The sequence below is a fragment of the Spermophilus citellus genome, assembly GCF_964194105.1.
Source record: "Spermophilus citellus genome assembly, chromosome: 4".
NCBI classification, from domain to species: domain Eukaryota; kingdom Metazoa; phylum Chordata; class Mammalia; order Rodentia; family Sciuridae; genus Spermophilus; species Spermophilus citellus.
In genome coordinates this window covers 27,612,312-27,633,500 of record NC_138185.1, presented here as the reverse complement: position 1 = coordinate 27,633,500, position 21,189 = coordinate 27,612,312, and the positions used below count along the sequence as shown (strand labels likewise).

The 21,189-nt window shown below is 43.3% G+C and overlaps 1 protein-coding gene across 1 annotated transcript; it reads left to right on the top strand.

Moving 5' to 3' along the window:
* Nucleotides 1-3,522: 3,522 nt before the first annotated feature.
* On the top strand, nt 3,523-20,952 carry LOC308646449 (signal-regulatory protein beta-1-like; the record flags this gene model as incomplete). The annotated part of the gene is made up of 5 exons (XM_081289360.1): nt 3,523-3,634; nt 4,245-4,601; nt 15,841-16,155; nt 19,985-20,301; nt 20,848-20,952. Exons 1-5 carry the CDS (start codon nt 3,559-3,561, stop codon nt 20,950-20,952), a joined length of 1,170 nt encoding a protein of 389 aa, XP_081145486.1. The 5' UTR covers nt 3,523-3,558.
* Between the last annotated feature and the right edge of the window lie 237 nt (nt 20,953-21,189).

Here is a 21,189-nt window from a genome sequence, read left to right as displayed (position 1 = left end):
ATCCCAGGGAAGAAAACTGACCACGTGGAGGACCTTGTCCTCACCTACCAGGTGGAACAAGATGGGCAGCAGAAGGTCTCTGCAAAAAGGACATTTGGGCTTCTGCTCACCAGGCCAATGGCAAGGCCTCTGTGATTTATTTAAAGAGCCTACATCATCTTTCTTTAAGACTTTCTTCTCCAACACGAAATTTACATTATGACAGCAAATCCTGCAGTGCCCTCTCTCCCCCCTCTTCCTCCCTCTCTCTCTCTTTCTCTCTCTTGCATGCATACACAACACTCTCACTTTTGCTCTTTCATTCATTTGCTTGCTCTTTTCACTCACACACAAGCATACACACACACACACACACACAATCCAAAATTGTGTAATTATCTATTAAAAACTAAATATTAAAATTCAAGAGCTGGGGTTGTGGCTCAGTGGTACAGCATTTGCCTGGCATGTGTGAGGCACTGGCTTCGATTCTCAGTGCTCCATATAAATAAACAAATACATAAATAAAAGTTTTATTGACAACTAAATTTAAAAAAATAAATAAATAAATTACACCCAATTCAACTCTGCGGAGAGAGCTCCTATTTATGATCTGCTATATATACTTTTAAGGCTTCATGTACCCAAAAAGTCGATTTGGGGTACTGGCAATGAGGAGGACTAGAGAATGTTTGAGACTCCTACCAGACCAGTGAGTCCGTATTTCCTTGAATGCTCTTAATGATTTCTTGCCCAGAGGTTTCTAAAGTTTCCTCATTTCCTGCATGAACCCAGGTCTTGGTGCGGAGCAAGTCAGCCTTGAGCTCTCCCGACAGGCGCATGTCTAGATGCCACTTAATACCAGGGTAGACATGCTCCTATGCCCTGCTGTTGTTCTCCTGGTTTCCAGGCTCCAGATTCCCAGTGTCTGGGTGTCTGGGTCTCCTGTCCTGTATCTAGAGGGACAGCAGGAATGGACATGTGGGTTCCAGTCTCACCACCTTGTGACCCTACAATCTCTGAGCCTCAGTTTCCTAACCAACATGGAGATAATAAACCATGTCATGTGACTATGCTGGGAGCAAGCAAGGTGTGCAAGGTACCTAATGGTGGAGGAGGGTGAGATGCATGTTTTCCTCGGCTCCTGCCTCAGGTTTCTGCGCCAGGGAGGGTGCGCTGTGCAGCAGGAATAGTTGTCACCACGATGGGCCTCAGTGACTCGGATGGGAAAGTGAGGAGGGGTTCCTGTGTGACCTCTGACAACTCTTCTTGCCACCCTTGCTCTTGTGATTCTCCTCCTAGGCCACAGGTTGCTTCTGGTGATGGAATCTCAGCCTTCATTCTGCAGGAAACAGAGGGCTGAGGAGAAGCTGGAGGCACAAGGACACAGGACAAGAGTGACAAGAATCAGGCTAAGGTTAGGGGAAGAAGCCAGTACAAGAAGGGCCCAAGGGTGCCACGTTTCATCTGGAAGAGGGGAACACCCAATTCTGTCTTAGGTAGTCCTCCAGGAATCTCCTGAAGTCCACTAAACAGCTCTGCGTGGTAAAGAAGGAAGCAGAGCTTGAGCAAAGCTTTGCAAAAGGGTCTCCCAGAAGAAGGAGAGGATCAGAATCCATGGGAGAGGTGGCCTCTGGCCTCACAGAGGTGGGGTCAGGGATGAGCTGGCTTGTGGCCACTGCTGTGGTGGTTAGTGAGTGTCGAGATTCCTGGCTTTAGTCAGATTTTTTTCATTGCTGTGGCCAAAAGACCTGACAAGAACAATTAGAGGAGGGAAAGTTTATTTGGCTCATGGTTTCAGAGGTCTCAGTCCCTAGACGGCCAACTCCATAGCTGTGGGCCAGAGGTGAGGCCGGGCATCGTGGTGGGAAGGGCACAACAGAGGAGAGCAGCTCAGGATGTGGCAATCAGGAAGCAGGTAAAGTGTCTTCATGCCAGGACAAAACATAAACCCAAAGCACGCCCCCAGGGACCCACCTCCTCCATCCACACCCTCTCCTGGTTCAGAAACACCTGTTGAGCATCCTCAGCAGAGAACAGAGAAGACCACGCCCTGTTCTCACTGAGCTGTGTTCTCCTTAAGCAAGACTAGTATGAAATACAAATGGTGAGTACAGACTCTGCCAAGGATGCTAGGGGGAAGGAGGAAAAGGAGGAAGATGATCCCCAGGAGATCCAGTGTCCTCAGACCTAAGGAAGAAAGAGAGGAGGACAGTGGGGACTTCGAGTGCCCGCAGAGAGATCAGTGGAGCTGAGCCCAAACATAAGTGAAGGCTGGAGTGCCGCTGGCAAAGGATCGGGGGCCAAATCAGTGCGGACGAGAGAAGGGTTTCAGAGTAATGGGAAGCCACCGAAAGAGAGTGACATGAAGGCACTGAAAGTGTGACGTGATCACACTTCTCCTTTAACAGGACCACCTCAGGGTAAGCAGATGGCTGACACAGGGAAAGTGGATGAGGCTGTCTGTGCCAGGGGTGACCGTGGAGAGGGAGGTGCAGCAGGTGTCACACGCTGAGATAGGGATGCAGGAAGGACCCAGGAAGGCATGAGAGGGACATGACGGGTGAGTTTGTTTTGTAGATGTCAAGTAGGACGCCAGGCATGGAGATGTCCTGGCCACTGTGAAAACACCAGTGTCTGCCGAAGAGCAATCAGATCCTCCCTCCGGCCCTGTGGTCCTGCCCCTTCCCATCCCAGCCTAGGGTCAGCCACTGCGAAGGAGGCGGGGCTTGGGAGCAGTGGGGAAACTGAGACACGGGAGGCTACGTCTGGCACTAGGCTGCGGCTCTGGGCACAGTGTTGTATGCCTGCTGCTGCTCAAAAGTACATTGAAAGAGGAAGTCTGTTCTTGGGATGATGTTTTCTGGCCCCTCCACTCCTTCTCCCCAGAGCTGGCTTCAGACCTAGATGGCCACGAAAGGCACCCTCCTCGCCACCCACAGCTGACTCTGGGCATGTGCTCTCCTGCAGCGTGAGCAGGCCGAGGCTCAGGCACCACCCTGACTCTTCTAGAACAGAAACCTCCCTCCTACTCCCAAGGTCTAATTCCATACTCCTCACCCAAAGCCACTTCCTCTAAAAGGAGACTCTGCCCAAACACAGCCCCCGTCAGACACGAGCTCTTTTACCCTGACACCTCTGGAGAGGAGAGAAGGAGGACCTGGCTTCTGGAGGCCCCATGCCCAGGAGCCTTCCTCCTGACCCCAGCTCTGCAGCTCACCTGTGCCCAGGGGTAGCCTGTCACACAGACCACACATGCCCTCCACCAGGCCAGACTGCCTCCAGGGTCCCTCATGAGGAATGGCCATGGGTGCCCCTCTCGTAGAAATTGAGGGGTCCAGGCACAGAGCCTGGGTGCTAGAGGAGTCCCCTGGAGCCTCTGCAAGCGCCTGGGGACTCTGACATCAGTCACTTCTGAGCTCGTGCCTAGTTCCCATTTCACAGTCCACCAGCAGGAAGTGCCAGGATCCCACAGCCCTTCCCTCCGGTACTTCCTCTTATTTCACCGAAGACAGATACCGCCTCTTTGCAAGGAGCAAGGAGTCTGGAACCTCCTCGGACAGGAGGCTCTAGGAGCAGATGATGCCCACCCCTGCCTCGCAGCCCCGCCTGCCTCTGATGCCCCTGCTGTTGCCTCTGCTGCTGGGGCTCTCAGGTGAGCACTGGCCACGGGGAAGATGGATCTCTGTTCCAAGGCCTCTTTCCCTGCTGCCCCTTTCTCTTTGAGACATCTCCCTCCGCCAACCCTGCCAGATCCTCATTGATTGGAGGGGTCCTTTCCTTTCCCACCCAGAAACAGCAACCATCCCGCCCAGGCCTCCCTCAATGGCAGGTCCCAGCCCCTCTTCTCCTGCACTCCTGACCCCCTCTAAAGGCTTCATGACCCCCATGTGCTTGATGGGCAGGACCCGGTGCCCTTCCAAGGGAGGAGGGAGAGGGGTGGCAGCTGACTTCTTGGTCCTGCTGAAGACCATGGCACCCAGGGCTTGCAGGGGACAGGTGGATGGAGAGAGAGGGAGAATCACCAGAACTATACATGGAATGTGGACTGTTAGAAAAATAATTGGTAAATGGTGCTTTTTAGACCATGTCTCCCAGAATCCCAGCATCTTACAACAACATTATTGATATGAGCCTTTCTCCTGCCTGTCCCCTCCCTTCTTCCCACAGCTGACTCCGGGCATGCACAAGGTCCTGGGTTCTAATCCCCAGCACCACAAAAAATAAAAAATAAAAAAGAGTCACCAAGTTGTGTTTCCTTGTAGGAGTGGCAGGTGAGGAGGAGCCACAGGTGATTCAACCTGTGAAGTCGGTGTCCATAGCAGCAGGACAGTCAGCCTCTCTGCGGTGCATTGTGACCTCCCTGCTCCCTGTGGGGTCCATTAAGTGGTTCAAGGGCACTGAACGGGACTGGCAGTTGATCTACAGTTTCGAAGAAGGTCACTTCTCTCGGATAACAAGTATGTCAGACGTCACAAAGACAAACAACACGGACTTTTCCATCCGCATCAGCAACCTCACCCTTGCAGACGCTGGCACCTACTACTGCTTGATGCTCAGGACAATAAGCGATGGCAACGTGGAAGTTAAGTCTGGACCAGGCACCCTGATACTTGTGCGTAGTAAGTCCAGATCCCTAGAGCTCTAGACAAGTTGTTCCTAGAAAAGTCACAAGCCCTGGGAGCTTAGCCCTCTTTGTTAGCTCTTGTGTCAAGACTGGGGACAGATGAGAAGGACAGTGGAGGGTCCCGGTGACGAAGCTGAAATATAATCAGTAGTCTTGACCTTCTGAATCTTGCCACTCCTAAAGGCTCATGAATAGGTTGCACTAAAGTACAGGCTCCAGGGCCAGGTAGCACGGGTTCCACTTTTAGCTCTGCCATTTACAAACTGAAATGAGATTCTTCAATTCTCTATGCCTCATCTGTAGGATAGGTAGGATAGGGATAATAATAGTATCCATCTCGAAGATTTGTTGTAAGGATTATAAATGTCAATGTATTTATGAATATAAAATACTCAGAAGAGTTCCTGCTGCACATTAATTAGTACATATGATTAGTATTTGGGATATTACAACTAATTAAACTTTAGAATATCATCTTAAAAGCATCAAACCATAGATTTCTGTATGATATAAATGATATAATTACTGAGATTGAAAATTATAAGTATTTCACTTTTTTCACATTCAAGTATTTTTCAAAAAAACAACAAAACAAAGAAAACATGTTGACTTTTCTTTTAACAACATTCAGAAATATTTTGGAGTGCCTGCTACACACTCGTCAGTCAGTGTAAAACTTAACATCTTTTTCCCTATTTGTTAAATGATGTTATAAGAAGTAATACCCCTCAGATGATGGGAGATAACAGTTGCATCATATTCATTTTTTAAAATTTATTCTAATTTGTTATATATGACAGCAGAATGTGTTTCAATTCATATTACATATATAGAACACAATTTTTCATATCTCTGGTTGTACCCAACATAGAGTTACACCATTCATGTCTTCATACATGCATTTAGAGTAATGATGTCCATCTCATTCCACCATATTTCTTACCCCCATTTCCCCTCCCTTTATCTCCCTCCCCTTTGCCCTCTCTAGAGTTTGTCTATTCCTCCCATGCTCACCCACCCACTCCCATTATGAGTCAGCATCCTTACATCAGAGAAAACATTTGGCATTTGGTTTTTTGGGTTTGGCTAACTTCACTTAGCATTATCTTCCCCAACACCATCCATTTACCTGCAAATGCCATGATTTTATTCTCTTTTATTGCTGAGTGATATTCCATTGTGTATATAAACCACATTTTCTTATCCATTCATCTTTTGAAGGGCATCTAGGTTACTTCCACAGTTTAGCTATTGTGAATTGTGCTGCTATAAACATTGATATGGCTGTGTCCCTGTAGTATGCTGTTTTTAAGTCCTTTGGGTAGAGACTGAGGAGTGGGATAGCTGGGTCAAATAGTGGTTCCATTCCAAGTTTTCCAATGAATCTCCATACTGCTTTCCAATTTGCAGTCCCACCAGCAATGTATGAGTGTGCCTTTTTCCCCATATCCTCACCAACACTTATTGTTGTTTGTATTCTTAATAGCTGCCATTCTGACTGCAGTGAGATGAAATATTAGAGTGGTTTTGATTTGCATTTCTCTAATTGTTAGACATGTTGAACATTTTTTCATATATTAGTTGATTGATTGTATATCCTCTCTGAGAAGTGTCTGTTCAGTAAGGATTGCATATTTTGATGTAGATTATATATCCCTATATTTCTTAAATTCTTGAATTCTTGAATTTGGGCCTGGCTAATTCAATCATGGCTGAAGATAAAGCTCGTGAGGCTCAAAACAGTATCCACAAAGGCCTGGAAGCAGAGCACTTAGCTCACTCGGCCTTGTTTATGTTGGTAAATTGATAATTATAATATTTTTTAATGAGTGGAATAATTTAAAGGAATCATACAAATATATATTCCAACAGAACTTTTTAATCTTTAGGTTCTCAGAACCTTAAGGCCATGGATAAAACAAAGAGAATATAGATAGCATTCAAGGACTAAGAAAAGGTCTTATCATTTTCAGGAATTGGAAATTAAAATCCACTTTGTAAGAAAATGTCATGGATGAGATCAGGAGGAGATGACTAAGGGCAGCGTTGGGTACCCGAAGACAAGGGCTACTGCCTGTGCCTTCCAAAATCTCAGGGAAAAGCATTTCCAACCTCAAATTTACACCCAGCCAATTTACAGAGTTTGCAAGATCACAAAGGATTGCAGTTTATGCATCCTTTACACCTTTTGAAAATGGGGGTTAAACAAAGCCGAAGTAACAAAGAGAACTAGGAACAGAAAATTGGAGACCGCAAGCTGCCCACCATTCAAGAGGCACAGGGATGGCCCCTGGGCCCTTCCAGAACAGGAAGATTCAAAGAGGATTTGACTTCATTGGGTATTGAGTATTTTGCCTTTCTATAAATAAGTATGCATCCAGCTAGAGCATTCAAATAGTCTTCAAAGTCATGCCCACCATTTCTAAAATTGTTTAACGCTGTATTGAACTATAGGCCAATGTCTTTAGAAAGAGAAAGCAACCAATAGCATAATAATGATAAAGAAAGTGAGCAAACTCTCTTTACAGATGATGTGGTATCTGCAAAACTGAACTGAATCAACACTAAGCTATTACAAACAAGATAATTCAGCAATGTAGCAAGTTATAAAATCAACAAACATAAATCAATAACCTTATATATATATATATATATATATATATATATATATATATATATATATATATATATATATATATATACACCAACAAAATCCAATTCGAAGATGCCAGGGAAAAGGTGAGAACATTTACAATAACAAAATGCTTAGGGGTGATCTCTGCCAAAGCAGCAACAGAAGCCGGATTCACTCTCCCACTAAAGTCTGGGCAAACTGTTGGAAAAAATCATAGACATGACATTGGACATAGGTAACAGACAATGATCCCATTAGAAGGGAAATTCATATGATGAACACTGAAACTGTCCCCAGGGTACTGCCTGAGAAAGCTTAAAGGCCACCACACAGGAAGGGTGATCTCAGGTAGAACCTGGAGCTGACCTTGAAGGATCTAGAAGTTCTCAGAGGCCAAAGGGTGACTGGAGCTCCAAAAAGCAGCTAGCTGCACAGAGAAAGGACACCAGAGACCTGTGAAAGGTCCCCTTGAGAACTCAGCAAAAGACTGAAAAGGTTGTTCTCATGAGGAAACTACCCAAAGCCAGGGGCAAAATGTTTGAGGACTTCATTCAGGCCAAGAATGGTGTCTGTTGCTACCAACCTGAATGAGAAACCTCATAATTCATGGACCACCTGTTAAAACACAGAGAAGCACTCTGTCTCAGTAAAAGGAGAACCATCAGAGATAAACTAAATGACACTGTGCTTCTGCCTCGCAACACTTTCATGTGAGACAGAAAAATAAACTGTCTCCCATGTAATTTAACCGTGTCCCAAAGTGAGCTCAAACCTATTTATAGAAAGGCAAAATACTCAATACCCAATGAAGTCCGATCCACAATGTCTAGCATCCATTAAAAAAATTATCAGGCATGAAAATGGCACAAGAATATGATTTCAAATGAGAAAGATCATTTGAAACCTAGTGAGAAAATACAAATGATAGAACTAGTCTACAAGGACATTAAAGTGACCATGAGTTATTCTGTATGTTCAAGAAGCTCGAGGGAAGACTGAACAGATGAGGTAGGTGCAAGGAGAATACAAAAAAATCCATATTGAGCTGGACACAGGCACACACACCTGTAATCACAGTGACACAGGAGGGTGAGGCAGAAGGGTCACAACTTCAAGGCCAGCCTTGGCAACTTACTGAGGCCCTGTCTCAAAATAAAACTTTTTTAAAGGGCTGAGAATGTTGCTCAGTGTTAGAGCACCCTCAAGTTCAATTCCATTTTCCCACTATCACCAAAAAAAAAAAAAAAAGATGGAAAAGTGAAGTTAAATTTTCCCCTAAGGAGTACAAATCAGTGCACAGATGGCATTCAAATTTGTGAAGTATTCTACATTTTCTTTTCAGTTTTGCTAGATGAAAGAGTTCCAGGGATGAATGATAGTGATGGGCGCAAAGTCACAGGATTGCACTGACACCACTGGCCACTAAAATGTGGTCAAGATGATAAATGTGACGTGTATCTCACCACGATGTTAGAAATGAAGTTAAAGACTTGATCAGACATACAAGAGCTGGGATAATTCATGATTGACAGACCTGCACTCTAAGAAAGGTTAAAAGAAATCCTTCAAGCAGAAGTAAAATATTACCAGATGGAAATCTGGATCTATACAAAGTAATAATATACCAGAATCTGATTGCAGGGGTGCACACCTATAGCCCCAGCTACTAGGGAGGCCAAGGCAGGAGGATCACTTGCACCCAGGAGAGCAAGGCCAGCCTGAGCAACTTCAATATAGTGATGTGCCTTTCCCATCTCAGAAAGAAAAATAATAATTTAAAGAGAGCCTCAGAGGTGGTAATAATAAATATAAAGAATTTTTTATTAATTTAACTTATTTGAAACATAGCTGTTCAAAAAAACATTGCATTTTGGAGCTTATAACATATGTGGAAGTAAAATGTGTGACAAAATAACACAAAGACTAGAAAAAGAGAAGTAGGTATGTGCTCTTATAAGTTCTAAGTGAAGTGGCATCGTATCCCTTGATGGTAAATAGTGAAGAGTTGAAAATGTACACCAGAAATCTTAAAACAAACAAAAAAAACACAACAAAGAATAATAGCTAAGAAATTTAACAAATAAGATAAAAGGAATATTAAAAAACAATCCAAAGACAGTCAGAAAATGAATCACAGTGGAACACAGGAGACAGAGAACAAACAAAAGATGGTATATTTCAGCCTAGCCAGAGAGGGCTGGGGTTGTAGCACTTGTCCAGCTTGTGTGAGGTCCTGGGTTCAGTCTTCTGGACTGCAAAATACAAAAGTAAAAAAGAAAAACTCTAGACAGAAATTATTTAATCACCCTAATTAAGAGATTTTCAGGTGATATTTTTTAAAGTAGAGTCCATTACACATTGCCTGCAAAAAGATTTAAAAAAAATAAATCCCTTTTAAACTACAGCACGACTAGATTTTAAAATGAAAGGATGAGCTGGGTGCATTTTGGCACACCTGTAATCCCAGTATCTCAGGAGGCTGAGGCAGAAGGATTACCTCATCAAAGGCAAGGTGCTAAGCAACTCAGTGAGACCCTGTCTCTAAATAAAATACAAAATAGGGCTGGGGATGTGGCCCAGTGGTAGAGTGCCCCTGAGTACAATCCCCAGTACCCCAAAACTAAATAAATAAAATAATAGAATGAAAAAATATATGCCACATTAACAATAATTTTTTTAAATCTGAATGCCTACATTGATCTCAAAGTAGATCTAGCATAAATAATTTACCAAGATTAAAGAAGGTTGTTTCATAATGATAAAGTGAGCAATTACACACACAAAAAAATACCATTTCTAATGTTCATGCCTCTAATAATAGAGCTTCAAAATACATAGCACCAAAATTTATAGGACCAACAAGTCTAAAATTACATCTGAGGTTTCAATACCCCTCTTTTAAAAATTGACACAACAGAGCTGGGCACAGAAGTACACACCTGTAATCCCAGCAGCTTTAGAAGCTGAGGCAAGAGGATTGCAAGTTCAAAGCCAGTCTCAGCAAAAGTGAGGCACTAGGCAGGCAACTCAGTGAGACCCTGTCTCTAAATAAAATACAAAAAGGTCTGGGGATGTGGCTCAGTGGCCAAGTGCCCTGGAATTGAATCCCTGGTACCCCCAGTCCAAAAAATTTTTTGGTAAAGCAGATAGTCAGGAAATCAATAAGGATGTAGAAGAATTAAACAACAATATACACCAACTTAAATTAACAGATGTTTATAAAACTCTCCATTCCAAAACAGAATAATACAGATTCTTTTCAAGTGCAAAAGCTAGATTGAATTCTGGCTCATTGATAAGTTTCAGTAAATTTTAAAATAAGTCAAGTCATACAAAGTGTGTGTGTGTGTGTGTGTGTGTGTGTGTGTGTGTGTGTGTGTTTACTACAGTGGAATTAAAGTACTAAAGTGAAAAAGTCTCTGGAAAATTAACATTTGAAAACTATGTACAGTTCTGAGTAATATACCATCAAAGAAGAAATCAAAAGGAAAATTAGAAAGTATTTTAAACATTGCCTGCAAAAAAAAATATTACCTTAAAACACAGGCACAAATCAATTTAAAAATAGAAAAAAATAAAAGCACAAGATACAAATATGTGGAACACAGCCAAAACAGTACTTAGAGAAAAAGTTATAGCCCTAAATTTCTATAATCAGGCAGAAAAAAAGTTTCGATTCAGTGATCCTTAAACTTGGGCAGGGGATAGGGGGAAGAGTGAAATGCAAAATAAGCAGAAGAAAGGAAATAATAAAGAACACAGAAAAAGCAGAAATAAAAAACGGAAAAATATAGAGCAAACTGATGAAGCCAAAAGCTAATTCTTTCAGAAAATTAATAAAATCAATAAACCAAAAGCCACAAAATCAGGAAAAAATGAAAGAAGATACAAATTACCAATACAACAGTGAGAGAAATGGCACAGGTACAGACTCCACAAATGTTACAAGTTTGAGGAGGGAACTTCAAATCTCTATTAATAAACTTGAGAACTTAGAACAAATGGACAAATTCTTTAAAAAAGACAGATTACCAAAGGCTCGCTCAGTCCGATTATTAGTGTATCTACTCAACAAATTGAATTTATAGTTTATGCATCCTCCCAAAAACAATAATCTAGGCTCAGATGACTCACTGAGGAACATTTAAGAAAAAAAAAAACTACTAAGCAATTCTGCACATATTTTACCATAAAATTGAAAATAAAGTATTGCTTCCCAATCAATCTGGGAGGCCAGCATCACTCGCATACTGACACCAGATCAAGACATAGGCAAAGAAAACTATGGTCCATATCTCTCATGAACACAAATTATTATAAAGCTGTGGTAACCGTACAGCATGAGACTGACATTAAGATAGACAGTAGATCAATAGAACAGAGTAGAGATTCCAGAAATAGATCCATACGAATATATGGTCAAATGATTTCTGCGGGGACGATGTATGTCAATTCAGTGGGACCAGGAGGGTTTTCAAGGATGGTGCTGGGTCAGTTGAAGCATTAGTACATGGACCAATGGAACAGAAGAGAAAATCCAGAAATGTATCCAGTACCTCCCACCATACACTAAAATAAGTCCCAATGGATCAGAGATTTAAATGTAAAGTATGAAATTGCAAATGCTAGGAGAAAACATATGTGAGTTCTTTTATAACCTGGAAGTGAGGGGAAACCTGTATAACTATAATTCGAATTTTTTGTTTTTACAGAAAGAGGGGGGAATGGTAATTCCCATCACATTATACAAACAGAAACTTGTGTATGGATGTGTGCATATAATATTTTGCAACTTGCAGTAAAAGAATCATCCCTGACATACAGAGAGCATCTAAAATTTTAGAAGACAAGCAAATTTATAGGATTCTAGCTGATAAGTATGAAAAGACAAGTTATAGAAAATTAGATACATATAAATTAGATACATATAAAAGTATGTTCAGCTATCCTTGTATAAAAAGAAATGCAAATTAAAACAACACAGGGACATGGTTTCTCCCCTATCAGCTTGGCCAAAAATCAAAAAGTTTAACAATATATTCTACAAGAAGCTATAGAGAAACATGTATCCCACATTTTGCTGGTAGGAAGGCAAAATCATATGACCTAGTAAGAGGTGAATTTGCAATATGTAGCAAAATTACATATTACATATACAAAATTACATATTCCATATACACATATAGCATACACATATTACACATACATCTCACCTAGTTACATATGACCCTGTGACTCAACAATTCCACATAAATTCAAGATGATTTATGCTTTAGGCTTTTCATCACACTATTTATAAAAGCAAAACCTGAGCTGCTACTAAATAAATCAGGGTTGGGTGACACAGCTGAGCACTACGTGGGTTCAGAAGGGCCCGAGGAAGAACTCAGGCCAGCATTTCAGAGTGATCCACAGGACATCATTAGACAGGAGAAGCAATGCATAGGAATTGTGTGGAACACTCCACCTTTTACGATACAAAGTCCAAAACACAGCATATACATATTTGCTCATACTTTCTAAAAAATGGGAATGAACTAAAATATAAATTTAAAATGTCATCTGTAAGGGAGAAAATGAACTGAGTGGAAAGCACTAGGGTAGAAACTAGACTTCCATAAAGGTACCTTTAAATTTTGACTTTATAAACATATGAATGTTTAGGAAAATTAATAAGCAAAATTCAAAATGAAAAAGATCCTAGAAATTTAAATTATTTAATCTAAAATGAAATGAATTAATGTAACTATATATGCATGACTTAACTAGACCAAGATAAACTATTTCAAGGGACTTTTTAAAAGGGTTTACCTAGGCACAGTGGTGCACATCTATAATCTCAGAGACTCTGGAGCCTGAAGCAGGAACATTGCAAGTTGGAGGCCAGCCTCAGCAACCTAGAGAGGACCTATGCAACTTAGGGAGGCTCTGTCTCAGAATTAAAAAAGAAGTGAGGCTGGGGATATGGCTCAGTGGTTGAGTGCCCCTGGGTTCAATCCCTGATATGAGAAGAAGAAGAAGAAGGAGAAGGAGAAGGAGAAGGAGAAGGAGAAGAAGAAAAAGAAAAACAACAACAGAATTTAGCTTGGGTTCAACTTGAGGCTAGAACTCGAATTCAAGAAATTCCAGTAAGAGTACCCTCAGAAAATAAAGGGTGTGTTACTATCAAGCCCACTACCACTGTCAGCAAAGGGCGCTCACTCCCGTTGAGAAACCATAGGAAACAGTACGGAATATTGTACGGAATTCGGTAGGGATGTTGATCTGGTTTGCTTTTTTAAAAAATATTTATTTATTTATTTTTATGTGGTTCTGAGGATTGAACCCAGGGCCTCACACATGCTAGGCAAGCATTCTACCACTGAGCCACAACCCCAGTCCCCGACCTGGTTTTTTTCTACAAGTAAATGCAAACAATAAAAAAAAAAGGAAGGGAACTCTTTTAGATTAAAAAAGGCTTAAGAGACATCAACTGAGTATAACATATGGCTCTTGCTCGGATCCTAATTCAAACAAACCAACTATAAAATTATATTTATGAGACAAGCAGTAAAATATGAATGCTGATGAATATCAGATGATATGGAGGAATTGTTTTTGAATCTTAATTATGATCATGGTGTTTTGCTTGTTTAAAAAGAATTCTTAACTCAGACTAACATTTTATTCCTAGTTAGGAATGAAAAAAGAGAGTCTGGCATTTGTTTTAACAAAACCCAATGTCATCATTTCCATCACCTCCTGGCCTTTTGGCTAAGTGTCTGAGTTTTATCAGTTTAATATCTACAATGTCCTCTTTCCAAGGACAATGTAGTAAGTGGATTTTTGGAGCAGGAAGATGGACTGGGAACTTGCTGCATCCACTCCACATCATACTGGTATTACAGTCCTCCAGGAATGGGGTACCCCTTGGGGACATTCAAGATAAAAAAAAAAAGCCCAGTGTCTGGCTGACTTCACTAGTGTAATGCCCTCTAAAATTCACCCACGCTGCAGCAAATGGAAAGATCTCCTCTTTTTAAGGCTGAATAATCTTCCACCGTGCAGACTCCTATACTACAATTTCCTTCTCCACTCATCCGTTTACAAACCCATACGTCGTTTTCATGTCTTGGCTTTTGTGAATAATGTTGCCATGAACATGGGGTGCAGAAAAGTTTAGGAGAGGATGCTTTCATTTCCTTTGGGCATATACCTAGAACAGGAGTTGCTAGGTCATGGCAGCTCTATTTTTAATTTGTTGCCCTTATATGAGGAATCTTTAAAAAAAAACAAAACTCAAATACATAGAAACGGAGAGTACAATAGTGGTTACCAGCAAAAGGCAGTGGGTAAAATGAAAGTCAAAATAACAAAATATTATTTATATAAAATGGATAAGTCTAGAGATCTAGTGCTCAGCCTGAGGCATAGTTAATAATATGTTATATACAAAATATTTGCTAAAACAATAGATTTTAGGTGACTTTACCACATACAAAAATGTGGCTAAGACAATAAATAAATTATCTTGACTGTAATAAGATAATTTTATTATGCATACATACGTCAAGCCATTACGTTGTATACATTCAGGATATACAATTAAAATAGATAAACTAATAGATGGTAGGAAAAACATAGATGAAACAAGATCTCTATTTGTTGATAATTATTGAAATCCCATGATGAGTGCTTTCTATGTTTTGTGTGTGTGTTTACGAATTGTCAACATGAAAAGATTTTTTTTAATCCAAGCCTGAATACTCTTTTTAAAAATCTTTGTGCATTCCCTGGTCTATATTTACCCTAAGATGAAGTCCATTTGGACACTTAGCAATTCCTTAGTAGGAGGAGTTATATCCATTTGGAAAAGAAAATCAGGAATGAATTTATTATACATTCATAGAAACTAAGCAAATAAAAATAATGAGGCCATTAAAAATTCCTGGAAAAACAAAAGGCTGCCCAAGAAATGTAATGCTGTTGTATTACACAGCCCAGCTGCAGGCGATGCTCCTTGGTCATAATAATATAAATGCTGAATACCGATAAAACAAAAAGTCATGATGTGTCTGAGATAGGAGGATGCACGGGGGTGAAGTGCAGGTGGCCCTTGGAGGGAGATGGCAGAGAGTTAAATTATCTTCTTCCACAATAGTATATAAAACTAACTGAAAAAAAAATGAGAAATGACAGTGTAAAGATGTCGTTTAAAACAGAAAGAAACAGTCAATCGGCTAAAATGGTTAAAAGCCTTTGGTCTATAATGTTGACAAGGATAGGAAATTAAGAGTTCACTGTTTTTTTATGCCATGACTTCTATAACTTTTTAACAATCCAGTTTGTTGATGCAGGGAGGGAGGAGAACAAGGAAACGATGTCCATGGTCACATCTCCCCAAGCATGGGCTGGGAGAGTTGGGGAGCAAAGTCAGGCCCCTGAGCTGGTTTATGATGAAGAGGAGGGAACTGGAGATGAGAGGCTAGAGTGGGGGAGGCTGGAGTGGGGGTTCAGGCAAGGTGAACCCTGAGGGTGGCCGTGGTGCTAAAGTGCGACTCGCCATCTTCACCTCTCTCTCTCCTCCTCCGTCCTCTCTCCTCCTTTGCCCTGATCAAAGCTGAACCCTCCCCTCCAGAGATCTCTGGCCCCTCCGGCAGGGCCAGCCCGGGCCAAGTCCTGAATCTCACCTGCATCTCAAGGGGCTTCTTTCCCAAACACATCAACCTGCAATGGTTCAAAGATGGTAGGGAGCTGCCGGCCTTCCACACCCTGGTCTTCCAGCCTGGAGAGGACCCATCCTACGCCATTGTCAGCACCACCCTGGTGTCCCTGACCTTCTCCTCACTCTACTCCCACGTCACCTGCCAAGTGGCCCACAGTGAGTTGCAGAGCCCCCACAGAAGGCACGTGAACATCTCGAAATTCCTCCAAGGTAAGACCCCCCACCTGCCGGGCCAACCTTTGGTGGCAGCCATGGGTTCCTTCCCTGCATCCTCCCATTCATTCTCCAGGGAACCTCGAGGGAGCTGAGCGTGAGGTTCTTGATGTATCTATCCCCCTCCCACATCAGGGCTTCCTAGTATGTTTGGGAGGTAGAAATTCATTCATTCATCCAATGTGTTGACTAAGCATCTGCTTTGGGGGTGGCATTATTCAAGATGCTGGGGATTCCATGGCAAGCAGAACAGATATCTTTCTCTCTCGTGAATTCCATCAGCCAAGTCCCAAATGATTATATGGAACATGTGCTCTGAGAAAAAAGAACAGATTGCTGCATTGATATAACAGGAGAAATCTAGTTTATTGGAGAAATAGCTTTTGGAAGAAGTGATGTTTGAGCCAAAATATGAAAGAGGAAAAGGAATCATCTAAGCAAAGTAGAGTGTTCTAGGAGGAAACAGCACATGCAAAGGCCCTGTGGTAAGACATGTTTGAGGAGCAGAAAGAAGACTGGGGTGACTGGGACCTAGTGAAAAGACAGGTGTGTGGAAAAGGAACAGTCTGGAGAGAAAGGAGTGGGGACCAGATTGCTCAGGGTTTCTCAGCCTCAAAAAGGATGTCTCTCTCACTTGGACTCTTAACACCACTGTCCAACCACCATGCCACCATGGCTCGGCTGCCAGGTCCTGCCTTTGAAATATGCTTCTTCAACCTGCGGCTCCACCCCACCCTGGGCAGGAAGGAGCATTGCAGGCTGCGCCTCCCCTTCTTGTTCTGCCTTTATGAAGGGAAAGGCTGTTGTTCATTTCCCAAGAGCAAAGCCCAGGCTGTTGTGTTGAATCAAACTGCAGAATAAGCAATTTCTCCAACTGCTACTCAAGTCCATGCCCTGGCCTGCAAGGGGCCTTTCCCCCAGGGTCTGCTCTCTCTTTAGCGCCTCAGCAACCTCAGCATGATGAGGTCCCACTTACCTCCGGCAAGATGGTGAAATTCCTCCCAGGGGTCCAGTGACCCAGTTTTTCTTCTTTCCAAAATCCAGCCATTGAAAACCAAAGATCCCCCATTACCAGCACCACGATCTCCACAGCATCCTCCCTCCCCATGGAGACAGTCTGTGGTATCCCAATAGACAGAGTTCAGCTCTTTATGTCTCAAATGCCTGCATCCCAAAATAGGAGTCTGTCTGCTTAACCAAAAGATCAAAGTTCTAAATTCTATCCTCCACTTTGAGCACCCCAAAGAAACTCTATGGCTCTTCGTCCTGGTTCCTGCAGATGGGGAAACTGAGGCTGGAAAAGCTAAATTCCTTGCCCAAGGTCACATGACTTTTCAGTGAGCACACTGGAATTTCCAGACTGTTCTCCAGACTGACCCCTCTTCAGAGCCCCGTCCCTCCTGTAAGAACCACCGCTGTGGCCATGCTGAGGAACTCTGCTTCCGGCTCTACCTCCCCCCGGAAGGTCATGGTCAGCCTAGAGATGGGCATGAGCCTCTTCTACCCCCTCTCTCTGACACGCAGTTCCTCTGCCTCCCCTGTGGATGAAGGGAGCACAATTTCCATGAACCCGGCTCCCCAGCCCAGAGAACACTCCTTGCCCAATCCATCACTAAATTGTATCATTCCCCCTCAAATCTCCTCTAAAATCCCAGCAACTCAGGAGGCTGAGGCAAGAGGATCACCAGTTCAAAGCCAGCCTCTGCAATTTAGCAAGGCCCTACATAATTTAGCGAGACCCCCCATCTCCAAATAAAAATTGAAACAGGCTAGGGATGTGGCTCAGTGGTTAAGTGTCCCTGGTTTCAATTCCTGGTACCAAAAAAAAATGTCTTTTGAACTCTACATTTCTGTCTACTTCCACTATCTGAATTAATACCCAAGTTCAAGCCAACATTATCTCTTGTTGGCAATTGCAGTAGCCTCCTAATTAATCTCTTGTACCCATGTGCCTTCTGCAGTTCATACACTAACCCTCCAGCAGCCAAAGCCATTTTCTAAAGAAAACCAGGCCATGTCCCTCCTCTGCTTAAAACCCTATAGTGGCTCACCATTATTGCTCTTGGGGGGGGGGGGGCGGGGAATCTACTGGGATGCTTACCAGTGATCTTCAAGCATTTTTGTTCATATACCCAAAAATACTTATGGAGGGCTATGTAGTTTATCATGTATTTTAAAGTTGACACCTAAAATTATTCATCATAAGCTTAAATGATTGCATATGACATAATCCCTGGGAAGTTACATCCATCTGAAAATATTTAATGGAAAAGTAATATCATACTTCCACTATCATCCATTGAAACATAAAGTCTTCTTTAATAAGAAGAAATTGTACAGCACTCCTTTCTCTTCCTAAATTTGTGTCTTTATTCTAATTCCACAAAGAACTTTACCCCGTGTATATTTCATATTGGAAAGTTTTTTTTATTGACCACGAAAACATACAGACACATTATCAAAGAGAACCACGAGAATGCAGAGGACTCCAACAAGACTGAAATTTTAAAAAAAAAAAAATTCTTACTACCATAAGGCTCTCGTTGTTCAAAAAGTTCTTTCACGTTGTTTTACATGATCAACTAAAACAATCTAGGAGTCTGACAGGTTTTATAAATAATTATTAAAAGAGCCTTTAGAGATGTGATTGGGAGCGCAGTTCGGGGAGGCGGTGGGAAGTCCGTGATGCTGTGGCCAGGATGGGCTTCCTGCCAGCAGGTTGGTGAAGTGGCCTTTTATCCTGGGTCCCAAAGTCTTCAAGCTGAGGGCAATGCACCATAGCTGGGTTTGGGACGTGTGGGACAAAGGTCTTTCTTTTGTGAAGTAAGAGGAAGAAAATTCAGAAACAAAGGAGGTCAGAGAGGAAAGGCCTTGATGTTTACTCTCAGGCCATCAGTTTACAAAGAATCCTATGGGGCTCAGGATTTGGAAAGCAATTTAATGAAAACGATCAGGGTCTCTACTCCTGAGAATGCCTTTCAGAGCCTTCAGGGGTGGCACTCATAAGCAGAGCTACTAGAATGGACTGGGAATTCGGCCTCACCTCACCCATACTCCCCCTCGCTCACTTTGGTCTTGTTTCTTGTTTCACTTTGGAACCTGCTGAGCTTCACCACAGGGCCTCTGTCCCTGGTCAAGGGCTGGGGATCTCCCGAGGCCTCCTTCACCAGGGGCCTGGCCTTGGTGCTGGCTTCAGGCCTGGGGCCTGGGTTCTCCTTGACACAGGCCTTTCCTTATCATCTTTCCACATGGGCAGGTTTGGGCTTCCTTAGAGCTTGGTGGCTGGGTATGAGGGTGTATCCCGAGAAAGATGGCGCCTGAGCCAGGTGAAAGCCATATCAACTCTGATGACCCAGCCTTAGGCGTCCCACAGGCCATCTCTGCCACATTCTGCTCATCAGACAGTCACAAAGTCCCACTCTGATTCCAGGGGGAGGAGAAACAGACTCTGTCTCTGAGAAGGAGAGCTAAAATTTTGGAAGACCGTGTGGGGCTTGCTGTCACCATTCTTAGAAAATACAATCTGTGCATATAGTTAACTCCAAGTATATTATCTTTCCTATTTCTGCCCAAAGATCACATCCTCCAGGAACCTGCCCTAGTCCGCCCACCTCCAGACCAGGTGAGGTGGCCCTATTGTAGGAACCCCTGTGGGAATCCCATGATGGCTTCCTCCCCACCCGAGTGGGCACTCCAGGAGGCAGAGACCATGTCTTCCTGGTTTTCCTTTATATTCCAAGAACTGAGCACAAGGCCTAGCAAGGGACAGATGCTCCTTGGGCCTTTTTACACAAAGAAAGAAAGTAAAAGAAGGCTATTGTTTCAGTTGTCCCCGCAGTGTATACCTCAGCACACTACATCCCAGCACTCCAGGTGGCCCTTCTCACCTGCCACGTGCACAGGTTTTACCCTGAAGACATGCACATCACCTGGCTGGAGAGGAACAGGTGCTTCAAGATCTGTGCGGCCTCTGCCCCCACTGAGAACCCAGACGGCACATTCAGCCAAGACAGGCACATCCTGGTCAATGCTTCAGAGCTGGAGAACCCAAGGCTGTTCACCTGCCAGGTGTGGCAGAATGACCAGGTGCTGGTCCAAAAGAGCATGCACCTGAGCGAGTCTGGAGGCCTGCAACTGAACCTGGTGGGAATGGACTCACTGCACAGTTAAAGGCTCAGACCCACGGCCACACAGGCTGGTTGAGGAACTGACCCTGCTCTACTCACTGTGTGTGAGTGACCTTGGGGAAGTCACTTCACCTTTCTGGAACTCTTCATCTGTAATATGTGAAGGCAATCACAGAAGGTGATGCCTTTGGTACCAAAGAGCAGTAAGTGCTGTTTTCACAGCTGCAAGCTGACCACCCACCCATGTGACCAGGTGGGCAAGCTCACGTGAAACCTCCTTCCCCAGTTCCCACCCAAAAGCCATTCAGCTTCAACAATTACTGAGCACCTAGTAGGTCCTTTGTGTGGGTGTGGTCACTCCGTACAAAGACTTCTCAAGTACATGTTCCAATAACCACTTTAAAGATGAGGAAACTGAGGCTTAGAGAGGTGAGGTGACTCCCTCCAAAACCAAGGTGTAGTCTTGGTACCTGGGTTGGGGCAGGGCTGAGCCTGTCTGGGGTTTGAGCAATGGAAGAGGAACCAGGCTCACCCTAACCATCCTGATGTCCTTCTGTCATTAGGTGCCCCCGTATTCAGCTACATTCTTCTCCTCAGCTGGAAGTTGTTTCCTCTGATGGCACTTTCTGCCATCTATGTTCTCAGGAGGAGCCTCTCTTCCAGGTAAAGTGGGACCCAAGGTAAAGAATGCGATGCCAGGGGAGGGACCCCAGCTAGAGAGGAAAGCCACCAGGTCCTCCCTGACCTCCCCTACCTTGAAGGGGTGTTGAATCTAGGTATTGACCCTGTTGCTGTGCCCCAGTCCCTCAACCTTCCTCTCTGTCTCTCACATGTGCTCTGCTCTGGACTGGAAGAGAGTCAGGTGCAATGGCTCATGCCTGAAATGTCAGCCACTCTGCTCAGG